A 15,130-nucleotide genomic window follows, 5' to 3' on the forward strand; every position below is an offset into this window, starting at 1 on the left:
GGCTATACAACTGGGGCGAGTGCTAGGAAGTCTCTCTAGACCTGCCGTGTGGCGGCGCTCGGTCTGCAATCACTGAAAGTGGCGACATGTGGGTCCGACGTATACTACTGGACTGCGGCCGATTTAAAGGCTACCAGCTAGCAAGTGTGGTGTCTGGCGGTGACACCACAATCTTCAGCATTTCTTTGGGCATTATCTGTTTCTTCAATCAGTGGCACTTTATCCTCACTGTTGATATGGTGTGTTACTGTGGCCCACTCGATCTCTCTTTTCTTCGCTCCAGGTCTGAAAGCATCCAAAAACTAATGCAGAATGGCTATCACTTGCTGATGTTGTTTCTCAGTCAAACCATATCCTATTGGCAGTTTCGTAATAGCTTCTTGCACTCTATTTTATGTGGTGAGCAGAATTCTTTGATGATAGTGCTAAACTGCCCTTTCTGGACTGGTTTGTCTGTACCTACACACATATCTGTAGGGATGAGATGTGGCTTCTCATGACAGTTAGCGATCCGAAGTTTTCCTTGACCACCTAAAATTCTTATGATCATCACTGGCATGTAGATTTCTTTTGTGAGCCTGAGTAGGTATTTGCAATCAACGAAACCTTCACAGTTTAACTGAGCATCTCGAGTGACTCGAATTCTTCTTATTAATGATAGTGGTATATCATCATCTTCAAAGGGAAACAACTACCTGGAGCAAACGGTGTTGTGCGTGCATATTGGAATAACTGCATCAGTCTGGAATGCTGATCCTCCACAGTCTGTGACAGTTTGTGATGCCTGCAAGAACTCTCATCCGAGAATAGCATTATGACTACATCTTACTAAAACAACAAACTCAGAGCTGGGTTCTGCCATTGATAGTTATTCTAGTAATACTGGTTCCTGTTGGCTGGACGCATTTTCCATTTTTGACTTTCAGCACAATCACTTTCATATCATGGATTATAATCTTCTTTAGCTGGCAGTGAAAGCATTTGAAATTACAGAAAATGAAACCCACAAGTCAACTAGCACCCTGAAAAGTTGGCTATTGATGAGATTTTCTGTCATCTTGGTAACTGTCATCAAGGAGGATTTTCACCTGTGGTGGCTTTACTTCCCTAGATGGCTGCTTCTCTTTGTTTTACTGACATCAGCAGCTAGGTGAGTGACTGGTATGGAAAAAGGAAATGGCCATAACAACCTTGTCCAGAGTTTGGGAACTGTCTGTGTCTCCAGATTGACTATAACCTTCTGCAGCTGATTGGGGTGAATAGGACTGTTGTGATAGTTGATGTCTTGTGGCATAATAGTTGTCAAACACCTTTCTTCTCAGTGCATTAGCATACAGTGTGCCTAGAGTGTCTACAGTGTACACCATTCTGGTGTGCTTTTGTCCATCCCCCAAATGTCTGTTTTTTCTCTGAGGCATTTTACTTGGCAAAGGAGTAGTTTGTACCTGCATTGGTCAGATTATGGATTGTCTTTAGATGGTTGGGGCATAAGTGTAAGTCTATTCTTCACAGTGCATTCAACTAATGCCAGAATATCAAAGTTTGATAAACATATTCTTCAACATTACCTATTTCCTCCAGATGTATGAGGTTGACTTTCATGGTTGCTCTTGTGTAATCAGTCCAACATTACTGACTTCCATACACTGGTGTATCTCTTCTCTTACTATCTGTTGTATGAGAGATGTGAGCTGAAGGTGGACTTCCACAACTCTCATAGGGCCCACATTTGGCAATCAGTGATTACTCTTCCATCCACCTCTTTTCTGTTGCATTTCCTTGATTTGGTGGCACCATTTGATGAATTCCTCTGTTGTTTCATCCTTTACCAAAAGGGCTTGGTACATGTCTTCTGTGACTCTTTTCATAAAGTGTAAGATTTTGTCAGGTTCTATTGTATTCAGATCCACAGTGTTGCAGAAGCACAAAACAGTGTGTGTAAGACAGTGTCATTTCACCATGATGTTGAGCCCTGCTCATTAATTATTCTTCCACTAAGAAGATGTGCTGTTGATATCAAAAAATGTTTTCTTCAGTTCGGCCTAGAATTTGTACCAGTTGTTGAGATTCTCGTGGTTGTTCTCAACCCTTTTCTGGGCTGTGCCATCCAAGTAAAGGTATGCATTTGCCAAGCACATCATATCATCCCAAGTGTTGTGTTTGGCAGCTTGGTGAAATCCTTTCAGTCATTTCATTTGGTCTCAGGAAAACATTGATGGTTGCCTTTTGACCAGAATCTTTGGAAAACACTGATGGTTGTCTTATGTACAGTTGACTTACTGTCGGGTTGGAATCCATTGGTCTCTTGAATACACAAAACTGTAATGATGAAAAATGATGTAATAATGCTTGTATTCCAATTCCAGTCCATGTAGGAGATGATTTTTATGTTGCTTAATTGGAGTCGTGCTGATGTAGATGCTTAAGTCTCTAGTGTTTCCATCAGTGTCATACCGTAATGAGAATTGGGTCCAAATATGTAGGTGGGATTTTCATTGAAATACGACACCTGTCATTGAAAGCACAGTTTACAAACACTGACATACAGCCAGGACAGAACTGATAAATACTAAATAACAAGTAATTTTTGGTGTTCATGTTTGAACTGGTGGCCTGTAGTACAACATCAGCGTCAGCGACTCCACACTGTGTGCAACACAGATCATGGTAATATGCAATAGAGCCACCTTTGGCACCCAAGACAACCTTAAATGGGGTTTCATCCCATGCATTGCAAAGAAACTTTAATTTTGAGCCTTTGTAGTAGCTTTGAAGTACAAGGTGTTTCAGAAAGAATGATCTGATTTAACTGGTAATAATTATGAGACATGGGATGCGCTGAACAAGGAAATATGCTTCGTTGAATGGGCATGGCCTAGGGTTTTAGAAAATCAGCATTAGATGTCAGTCAATTTGCCTTCTCAGTTTGCAGTCAGTCAAACTTAAAATGGCATCCACTCAACAGAAGGCTCTTGTGTGTTACAGTGTGTGAAGAGTCAGTCAGTGAGTTTGGTCCACCATGATTTTCATTGGCATTTCAGCATTAATGCTTCCCTACAGCTTAGGTCTTCGTGGCAAACAAATCTGCTCCAGTCCCGAATCCCTGAACCATTACACCAACAACCTGAAAACAGCTTTCTCATCCTGCAACTACCCTCCTGGCCTGCTACAGAAGCAAATAAGCAGAGCCACTTCCTCATCCCATCAAACTCAGAACCTTCCACAAAAGAACCCCAAAAGTGCTCCACTTGTGACAGGATACTTTCCGGGACAGGATCAGACTCTGAATGTGGCTCTCCAGCAGGGATACGACTTCCTCAAATCCTGCCCTGAAATGAGATCCATCCTTCATGAAATCCTCCCCACTCCACCAAGAGTGTCTTTCCGCCATCCACCTAACCTACTTAACCTCTTAGTTCATCCCTATCAAATACCCAAACCATCTTCCCTACCCTCTGGTTCCTACCCTTGTAACCACTCCCGGTGTAAAACATGTCTCATGCACCCTCCCACCACCACCTACTCCAGTCCTGTGACCCGGAAGGTGTACACGATCAAAGGCAGAGCCACGTGTGAAAGCACCCACGTGATTTACCTACTGACCTGCCTACTCTGTGAAGCCTTCTATGTGGGAATGACCAGCAACAAACTGTCCATTCACATGAATGGACACAGGCAGACAGTGCTTGTTGGTAATGAGGATCACCCTGTGGCTAAACATGCCTTGGTGCACGGCCAGCACATATTGGCACAGTGTTACACCGTGCGGGTTATCTGGATACTTCCCACTAACACCAACCTATCAGAACTCCGGAGATGGGAACTTGCCCTTCAGTATATCCTTTCTTCCCGTTACCCACCAGGCCTCAACCACCGCTAATTTCAAGTTGCCGCCCCGTGTACATCACTTGTCACTCAACATCATCTTTGCCTCTGTACTTCCGCCTCAACTGACATCTCTGCCCGAACTCTTTGCCTTTACATATGTCTGCTTGTGTGTGTGTGTGTGTGTGTGTGTGTGTGTGTGTGTTTTATTGTGTCTATCTACCAGCGCTTTCTCGTTTGGTAAGTCACAGCATCTTTTCTTAATATATTTTTCCCATGTGGAATGTTTCTTCCTACTAATATATATATATATATATATATAGTGGACAGTGATCAACACAATTCCCCAACTTAAAATTGAAATGGAGACATGTATTCAGTACACAAGTAATGTGAAAACACAGAATGTGATTCCTCGATTCCTCTAGGCAAACAATGAGCAGCACAAGTCAACAACATAAATAGATCCAAGGTTCATGCAATATGTACACAGCCAACTTCAGTTAAACATATACATAAAACACAGCCAGCCAAACTCAATGTTCTGTCAGACATGGCCTTCCCAAACCACAGATCCTCTGACAAACTGAACAGGGACACATTGGACTGAATAACAATTCGAACAACAGTGGCACAACCAGTCTTAATTATGACATTCACATTTGGCTATAGTTGTTTAGGATTTCACACAGTGCACAATTGAGTCATACTGGTCATTTCCTCATGAATGAATGCAAAGTTCATTTCTTGAATTAATAAACTCACTAATCATATCATGCAGTCACTAATAAAGGAAATCAATGAAAGATTTCAGTCATATACTACAAACTGATAAGGTGCATGCGCTCGCGTGCGCACACACGCACGTACAAGCACGTACATGCATGCACACGCGCGCGCACACACACACACACACACACACACACACACACACACACACACACACACACACACACTCTAAAGCTGTCACAAAAACCTTGGGATGTCAGTTGCTGGTCATACAACAGGAAGGAAAGTCTAACTATAGTTGGTAGAACACAACAAATCTAGCTGGTACTTTATCAATGTGCAACAAAAATAGTCAAAATAGTTTAAGCCCTTTCACTTTTCAAAAGAATCTGAATAGAATGCAGCTCCTCTCTGCTGCACATAATGATGCAGTGGGAACATGTAACAAAGACATCTACATATGTGACTTCATGCCTCAGTAATTTGAGGAGGAAAGACTATCACCAAAAGTGCTAGAGGAGTCCCATACTGCTTTCTAGATCCACTGTACTGCATGTTATGAGAGAGAAGACTCTACCTTGCAAGTCTCAGGAGGTGAAAACATCTGCTAGTTGCAGTTTGGCCCAAACTGTAGGTGCCGGGATTTTAAATTTCTCAGAAGGCAGGACCACTTAGTTTATTATTATTATTATTATTATTATTATTATTATTATTATTAATATCAGCTGAGAAGTGTCTTCAAAGACTTCCTAATCATGTGACAGCCTAACAACTTCATTGTTACAGTCTGTAAAGTGGTTTGTCCTTGCTCGCGATATTGATGTCCCATAATTTTTAAATATCACATATTCATAGAGATATTATTTGTGATGAATTACATGTGCATGTATACAGTTACAATACAAATAAACACATTGGGATCATTAAATTTAAATTATTGAGTTTTATTTTAATATTCGGTCATCATTTTCGTCCTTGCAGTTCTCTGTTGACAATACTATATGTGTTTCAGTGTTCAGATTTATCTGGCAGCTTTGCAAGAGGGTTCCCATAATTGCCGCAGCATTTACACCATAATATTTTATAACATACACAAATCTCTCTCTGTCTAAAAAACCTGGTGCAAGTGTTTTCAGAGACTGGTAGATTGGATAGACACAATAAATAATTTCTGAAAAAAAATTGAATCTAATAGCTAATTATTACACTCTACTTCTTTCTGTTAAAATAAAGATTGCTGTAAAAATAATCGTTGTTGTTGTTGTTGTTGTTGTTGTTGTAGCAGCTATTTTTCCATGTAGTTTTTAAGAGTCATCAATAAGCATATGATGTCTGATGCACACTTTTAGAGATACGCATAGTTTTTAAGAATCAGCAATAAGCATATGATGTCTGATGCACATGTTTAGAGATACACTTTCTTTTCAACCTAATCTTTTATTCCATAAAATCTGTCCAGTATTAGTGTGGAATATATGACAAACACAAAACAATGAACACCTTTCTTTTACAGTTAATGAAATTATAAAGCTCTTACTTGTTTTTAACTAAACTGGTCTGCTGTGCAGAGTTAGTTGTGAAGCAGTTGAATATGGCGCTACTGTGCTCTGGAAATAAAGTGAGAAAATTTTTGACCCAGTAAAATTATATTATATATAATGGTCTTCACTGAAAATATTATTCTAAATACTGTAAGAATGACAAATGGCAGTCTATTGTGATCCACTCCAGCCTCAAACGCAGAAGCGAAAACATGCACTTTTACAATTTTTAATGCTTCTCTCTGCCTCCCCCAAATTTTGTTTGATTTCCATTGGCCACATATGTGAAACTGAGAAAAGAAATGAAAAATAAGACATAAATATAGAATATCTAAACTGCATTCTCAGATTTTTTCAGTAGTCTTGAAACCAACTGGAGCCACAAAGGTGAAACTATGCCTTTAAAGTGTGCCTAGGCAAAAAAATTCTTCATCTTCCTGTCTTTATCAAAATGAAGTGTTTTATGCAATAAACACTTTTTGAATATATATCTTTCTAACTTTGCAGTATACTGTAAAATGTATTGAAATGTAAATAGGGACAGTTTTTGAAGCTATATCCTAATAGCTTACCAGCAATAATTTATTTAGTACTTATAACTTATTCATTACTTAACCTATTGTGTTATTAGCTATTTAGTATAGAAGTGTTTGTTTTCTACTCACTACAAAATTTATATATTCTTTTTATATTGTAGTCCCTGTTCACACCAGGGTAGGAATCAACAGGGACACATGTATACAATGCACTTTTAGATCTTTTCAGTGCTCTTGTTGTGGTTTTAATAGGGAAATGAAGTAGATATTTAGAAGGCAAATAAACAGTTATAAATTAAATATTTTATTTCAGTTAATAAAATTAAAGAAAATATTAAACAATTAGGTATATTTTATGAAAAAAATATTCACGTAAAAAATGCCCTTTGTAGTACTTCCAATTTTAAATAACTACTACAATACCTGCTTTCTGAAGTCCATAATGACCAGCTACATTTGGGGAAACAAAAACATCTGAATGTGTTTTCCAAAGAAAAATTAAATTGTACATATCATCTGAATATTTTGCCAAGACTTTTCCTATATATGTTTCAACCCCTGTGTTATAGAGATAATTCAGTTTGAGCCAGTTCGCTTCTGAGAGTTCACCATTATTCACACCATTTGGTTCAGTATCTTCATCAGTGACATAATGGACACCAGATGTTTCTCTTTCCCCATTATCCACTTCAAACTCTGAATATTATACTTCATTTCTCTTGAAGTCCTTAAGTGTAATACTTCAGTTAGCAGGAGTATTCAACTTCTTTTTACAGGATTTCGGCTGTCATGTCTTCTTGAGCATAATGTGTTTCTTTCAGAAATGCGCCCAAGCTGCCACTCGGTTCATTTTTCTCATTGCCTTCTCCTTTTGAGTTTCAGGGGACAATGTTTCTAAGATGCTGTTTCTGTAATGGAAATACATTGCCTTATGAAATCCTGAGTTTATACCTTATTCTAGAGATTTGTCCATGAGAGAGACTTTTTTTCCAGGTGTGATTGAAAAAACTTTCTGTTAAATGTATTGTCTTTAGTTTTTCGTTTGGCATTTTCAACCACCTTACACCATCTCCATTTCATTGGAGTTCATTGGCTATGTAATGGCTGAGTTAGGTGTGTGCAATTTGCTGGAAGGAACACAAAAGCAATCATGAACTCGTCATGAAGTTTTATCATGGCTAGAGATAAATGTGAACTTAAATTATCAGGGATAACAATTTTTCCCCCCTCAGTTCTATTAGACTAGGCTGTTACAATTCTCTGGAACTAGTCTGAGAAAGTGCTCCTGTCCATGCCATCAGAGTACAGTTGAAGAAAGTTTCATTTGTGCTGTTTCTGAAATGCTATATCTACTTCACTTAATATTTTGACGTGTGTTACACAGTTTTTCCTTGTGCCTGGCCATAAATGAGATTACCCAGACATTGCCTGGCAAAATGTCTTTTAAAACATTTTTCAACTCTACCATCTCTGTCAACGTAGAATTTTACAAAACATCTTAAGTCAAAAGTGACTTACTCTGTGGATGGTTGGATGATATGCAGCCAAAATATCAGTGGAAGAGATTTTATTTGCACAGCTGCATGGCTGAAATTTAATGGACTCTTCATTACGCCTGGAAAGTTGAAAATGCACTAATTTAGATATTTTGAACTGTTGTCTAGCTTTTCTTATGATCATCCCTTTCAACATCAAAAGCCTTATCCACAATGTCTTCATTAAGAAGACAGTAAACTTCACTGCGAGTATCTCTCTTTTAATGTATCATCATTACTTTATGTAGGTCTAACCTGAAAGAGATGTAACTTATGTGGGTCCCAGAAAGTACAAACATCAAGAAATAATGTTTACATGTGCAATATGTCTAAGAATAACTGTTAGTAAAGACAAACTTGGTACGGGAAGTTATCCAAAATTACTTCAAAAGTTTTCCATAAGAACACCATTGTCAAGCCATTAACATCACAATAAACATGAATATTTCTAAAATGCAAAAAATTTTATTATAAACACTATTATTTTTACATGACATTACTCACCAAAAGACAGCTGATCAGTAACAGTTAGGCAATAAATACAATCACTTCTTGCTGATAACCATGTTTGTGAGCTTCTAAGTTTTAGAAGGAATGAATATGCGCCCCCTTCAGTGTTACAAACAAATTTTAGACTTACAGATTCTTATAACAAAATGACAATAGCATTTACTTTTCCTAATGATATAAATTTTATTTAAATTACTTTGAAACTAAGGTGAACAAATTACATTGAAACTTTTTTCTGAAATTGTCCCTGTTTATCCCGTTTTATGGTACTACTTCCATCTGCAGAAAGTGATGTTAATTTTAAAAGAGTAATTATGAGACACTATCATGTGTTTTACTTCTGTTGCTTTTTACAGACTGCAGGAATCCTTGGAAATTTTGCTGTCAACATAATGAGTCTGCTATATTTCATCCAAGTATTTGTGGACGATTCCAGTTCCATAGCATTTTGGGTTGTTTCACTTATCAGCTCAACAGGCTTTGCTCTTGCTATGGACAAGGTATTGTCATATTCAGTTCTAGCTGAACCATCAAATAAAGATATTATTTCTGCATGTTATTACACTGTTTAGTCATGATGAAGATTTAAAAAATACTACATGCATGCATCAGAAGCTTGCAATGATGCTTTGCATACAAGAATTGATTATCCTAATCTCTTTTGTTATCAAATTTCTCTGATGATAATGTAAGAAGACAGCACCTATTAATGTGTAAATTGTGCTTTGTGCCCTTGTCAAGTAATAGAAGCTACCTATCTTTAATCATATTTGAGCATACTTTTATTTCTGTTGAAGTGTAAACTTTGTAACATTCAACATATATACTTTGTTACATTCCATCCTGGATTTTTGATTGTTTGCAGTATATACTTTGATCCTTTCACATACATGGGAGTTCTCACTTGTGTCAGAATGTATAGAACACAACACAGAAGGGATCTACATAATGCAAACTGTGTGGATGACTAAAACTATATTCGGAATCTAGAAATGTAAAATATGAAGTCCTACAAACACCAAGGCTGGTTCTGCCATTGTTCTTTCCATGCTTTAATACAGTGTTCATGAAACTTCCCTGCACCACAGTCTTATTATAAAAAGTGACTTTGTCATATGTTGAGTAAACAGCAATCAGTGTGAGCTAAAAACATTTATATTCTGGTCTTGACTGCACATAAAAATCCTAGATTAATATTTGGATAGATTACTAGTCACCACATAGAGGAGGTGTTGAGTTGGAGACAGGCACAATGAATAGAATACTAAAAATACCTAAGTGCAATATCCTTTTTCCAAGTGATTGGCAACAGTATTGAAATGGACTCTTTGAAATAACACCTGTTTATTAGAAAAACTAAACTAAATATTACTTCTGAGAAAGAATGCCTATGCAGTATGAGAACAGCAATGTCTTGAGGAGCAAGGAAGATTAATAATGACACAGGGCAGGGGGTGGGAGGGAGGGGGGGGGGGTGGCAGGCAGGCAGACCATCTGTCAGTAACCAAAAAATCAATACACTGTTGATAAGAACAGGAACAAATATTGCTACCAAAATGCACATTTAACCACTCCACCAATAAATCATAGTTGATGTACTGCAGATGATAGTCTTGGGAAAAAACAGACAAAATAATAGAAGGATCCCTATACCTTCACTTTCAATAAAGAGAGCACTGTGGGGCATACTGTGTATGCTGCAAGGTGCAACTCCAACTGTTGATGGTAATTGGCCCAGTCCTCTTTCTGGCTGTCAAACACTGGAAAATTTGGCACAAATACAGGAGCAGCTTGCTGACTCTTTAAATGAAGACAGCTCCAATGATTGGACAGGCATGATAAATCAAAAGTACACTCACACCTTGTGTGAAAAAATACTACCAAAGAACTGAAACCTGAATGTTTAATTACTGAGTTGTCACAAAAGTACAAAAAGAGATCAAATAGCCACTGAAAACAAAGCAGATTAACAGTGTCAGGAACAGAAGATAAAGACTTGTACAGCATGTGAATGGTCTACCTGGACTATACAAAAAAGGCAACTACTACTAAGAAACTTCTTTCACAAATGTGCCCTGGTATCGGAATTGTGGAATGCAATGAACACTGCTGCATGTAGGCTATAACAACGTAAGAACCATGATGATCTGGCCCTGCAGAATGAACTAGTATAGGGGTCAAATTCCAGCTGGTAGAAAGCCACTTGAACAAATGTGAAAAACAAAATGCCTGCTCCAGCAAAATGAACTAATACACAGTAACACATATGAAAACACCCTTTAGGTCTACTGAAAACTTTACTTTGTTGCCATTGTAATATGGTAGTTCAGAGAAGAGCACTAGAAAAGCACACAAAACCTTTTACATCATCACCAATGTAATCTTCTTTATCCCCGTGGGTGGCTGGCAGTATTGAGATGCACTCTTTGGAATACCAACTGTTTATTACAAGAAGCAATGAACTACAACAGCTGAGAATGAAAGTCTACACAATTTGAGAGCAGCAATGTCTTGAGAAGCAGGGAAGATTAATAATGACACAGTTTTATGAAGCTGGGAGTTCATACGCAATCAGTGGATGAGACAATGTGAAGTGGTGCCTTCCAAAGTGGCTTATGGAAGTCTGGTAATGGACATGGCACAGGGCAAAGGTGACATGACACCTTGGCAGGAAGTGGGAGTGGCAGCAGTAGGCAGGGCCTGTAAAGGAGACTTGTAACAGGGACTTGGAGCAACTGTTGGTCAGTTAGAGCACAGACCATAACTGGCTTTTGAATAGTTGCCTGTGGAAAGATACATTCTTGGTATCACATGAACCTGTGACTGTGCAGTCCACAGCTCATAGTCTAGTTTCTAACATTGCTGCCCTGGATCACGGGGTCCCGCATTCGATTCCCGGCTGGGTTGGCTGTCTGGTGACTGGGTTTTTGTGTTGTCCTCATCATTTCAGCATCATGATCATTCATGATAGTGGCTAGTTTGGACTGCATAAAAAATTGGAGTGTGAACAAAATTTTGACTTTCTATGGACACTGATGACTGTGCAGTTGAGTGTCCCACAAACTAATCATCATCATCATCATCATCATCATCATCATCATCATCATCATTATTTGAATATGCAGATATAAGTAGGACTTGCAACTGCAGTGCTGTGTGCTGTGATTCACTTGATTGTACACAATACCATGACTATGTATAAATAACTTCCTAGGTGAGCAGGGGTCATTCCTGGACTGTAAGGCGTATTCTGAGGTTTTGTTGCCAAATATGTAGGGTCCCAGCTCTGCATACACCACAGTAAGCTTTTGGATGAAGTCCATCCCCAAGTAGTGGCCAATGACCGCACACACACACACACACACACACACACACACACACACACACACACACACACACACACACACACACACACTGTTACTCTCCTCGGCCAGCAAGTTGAGCATTAGTGGCTAGGGGCAGTAGCCATGTGTATGTGAGTTGTTGTGTGAATGTTTGGGAGTCCTACTTCTGTGGAAGCTTGTCTAAAAGCTTAAATATTTCTAGTATTCTTTTCAAAGTTCTTGTTGTAGACTCAGTACCTGGTCTATGTGGTGAGTAGCAATCTACCCTCTGCATATTGTTCTTGTTGCGTCCTGGTCTCTCCATTGCTAGGTTACGGTTTTCTGCATATTACAGCCAGCTACAGATATTTTTTAAACACAAACAGTATGTATTCTTTTTCTACAAATTATCTACTGCTAGAATGCTTAGAACAGCAGATATATAAAACGTTTTTTTAGGATTTAAAATATTTTTCAATGTTTCCTACTACATGAAATTTTCTTTATCTGCAGTAAGCTTGCTAATACAATAGGCTACTTTGTTAATTGGATGCTATTGTGGTTGTTTCTCAATGCAGTTTTTAAAGATGCATGTGTGCCAGAAGCAAGCACAGTTATCACAATCATCTATTTCACACAGTAATAAGTAAACTAACTCATGTATGTAGCCAGCAGAAATAACACCTAAAGGAACATGAAGTGATATTAATTTCATAATAAACTGGTGTTATTTTTCTGGATGCATATATCAGTTAGTTAACTGATATATAATAATAATAATAATAATAATAAAACTGAAGGGAAATGAATAGGTTAAAGTTAGATATAGTGGGAATTAGTGAAGTTCGGTGGCAGCAGGAGCAAGACTTTTGGTCAGGTGAATACAGGGTTATAAATAAAAAAAATCAAATAGGGGTAATGCAGGAGTAGGTTTAATAATGAATAAAAAAATAGGAGTACAGGTAAGCTACTACAAACAGCATAGTGAATGCATTAGTGTGGCAAAGATAGACACGAAGCCCATACCTACTACAGTAGTACAAGTTTGTATGCCAACTAGCTCTGCTGAGGATGAAGAAATTGAAGAAATGTATGATGAGATAAAAAAAAATTATTCAGATAGTGAAGGGAGACAAAATTTTAATAGTCATAGGTGACTGGAATTCAATAGTAGGAAAAGGATGAGAGGAAAACAGAGTAGGTGAATATGGATTGGGGCTAAGAAATGAAAGAGGAAGCCGACTGGTTGAATTTTGTACAGAGCATAACTTAATCAAAGCTAACACTTGGTTCAAGAATCATAAAAGAAAGTTGTACACATGGAAGAATCGTGGAAATACTAGATGGTATCAGATAGATGATATAATGGTAAGACAGAGATTTAGGAACCAGGTATTAAATTGTAAGACATTTCCAGGGGCAGATGTGGACTCTAACCACAATCTATTGGTTGTGAACTGTAGATTAAAACTGAAGAAACTACAAAAAGGTGCTAATTTAAGGAGATGGGACCTGGATAAACTGAAAGAACCAGAGGTTGTAGAGTGTTTCAGGGAGAGCATAAGGGAACAATTGACAGGAATGGAGGAAAGAAATACAGTAGAAGAAGAATGGGTAGCTCTGAGGGATGAAGTAGTGAAGGCAGCAGAAGATAAAGTAGGTAAAAAGATGAGGGCTAATAGAAATCCTTGGGTAACAGAAGAAATATTGAATTTGATTGATGAAAGGAGAAAATATAAAAATGCAGTAAAAAAAGCAGGCAAAAAGGAATACAAATGTCTCAAAAATGAGATCGACAGGAAGTGCAAAATGGTGAAGCAGAAACGGCTACAGGACAAATGTAAGGATGTAGAGGCATATATCACTGAAGGTAAGATAGATACTGCCTACAGGAAAATTAAAGAAACCTTTGGAGAAAAGAGAACCACTTGTATGAATATCAAGAGCTCAAATGGAAACCCAGTTCTAAGCAAAGAAGGGAAAGCAGAAAGGTGGAAGGAGTATATAGAGGATCTATACAAGGGCGATGTACTTGAGGACAATATTATGGAATTGGAAGAGGATGTAGATAAAGATGGAATGGGAGATATGATACTGTGTGAAGAGTTTGACAGAGCTCTGAAAGACTCGAGTCGAAATAAGGCCCCGGGAGTTGACAACATTCCATTAGAAGTACTGACAGCCTTGGGAGAGCCAGTCCTGACAAAACTCTACCATCTGGTGAGAAAGATGTATGAAACTGGCGAAATACCGTGAGACTTCAAGAAGAATATAATAATTTCAATCCCAAAAAAAGCAGGTGTTGATAGATGTGAAAATTGCCGAACTATGAGTCACAGCTGCAAAATACTAATGCAAATTCTTTACAGATGAATGGAAAAACTGGTAGAAGCCGATCTCAGGGAAGATCAGTTTGGATTCCCTAGAAATATGGCAACACATGAAGCAATACTGACCCTACTACTTATCTTAGAAAATAGATTAAGGAAAGGCAAACCTACATTCTTAGCGTTTGTAGACTTAGAGAAAGCTTTTGACAATGTTGACTGGAATACTCTCGTTCAAATTTTGAAGCTGGCAGGGGTAAAATACAGGGAGTGAAAGGCTATTTACAATTTGTACAGAAACCAGATGGCAGTCATAAGAGTCGAGGGGCATGAAAGGGAAGCAGTGGTTGGGAAGGGAGTGAGACAGGGTTGTAGTCTCTCCCCGATGTTATTCAATCTGTATATTGAGCAAGCAGTAAAGGAAACAAAAGAAAAATGCGGAGTAGGTGTTAAAATCCATGGAGAAGAAATAAAAACTTTTGAGGTTTGCCGATGACATTGTAATTCTGTCAGAGACAGCAAAGGACTTGCAAGAGCAGTTGAATGGAATGGGCAGTGTCTTGAAAGGAAGACATAAGATGAACATCAACAAAAGCAAAACGAGGATAATGGAATGTAGTTGAATTAAGTCGGCTGATGCTGAGGGGATTACATTAGGAAATGAGACACTTAAAGTAGTAAAGTAGTTTTGCTATTTGGGGAGCAAAATAACTGATGATGGTCGAAGTAGAGAGGATATAAAATGTAGACTGGCAATGGCAAGGAAAGCGATTCTGAGAAAGAGATTTTTGTTAACATAGAGTA

At 38.2% G+C, this 15,130-nt stretch overlaps 1 protein-coding gene across 2 annotated transcripts in view; it reads left to right on the forward strand.

The window, feature by feature from the left end:
* The window catches only part of LOC126284038 (cholesterol transporter ABCA5-like), a 333,206-nt gene that overhangs the window by 147,812 nt on the left and 170,264 nt on the right, over positions 1–15,130 (forward strand). For both annotated transcript variants that reach the window (XM_049982602.1, XM_049982603.1), the window contains exon 9: positions 9,033–9,176. In XM_049982602.1, coding sequence (XP_049838559.1) covers positions 9,033–9,176 — 144 coding nt within the window. The remainder of the gene's footprint in view (positions 1–9,032; positions 9,177–15,130) is intronic.

This window comes from Schistocerca gregaria, chromosome 8 (genome assembly GCF_023897955.1).
Source record: "Schistocerca gregaria isolate iqSchGreg1 chromosome 8, iqSchGreg1.2, whole genome shotgun sequence".
In the NCBI taxonomy this organism is placed as follows: Eukaryota; Metazoa; Arthropoda; class Insecta; order Orthoptera; family Acrididae; genus Schistocerca; species Schistocerca gregaria.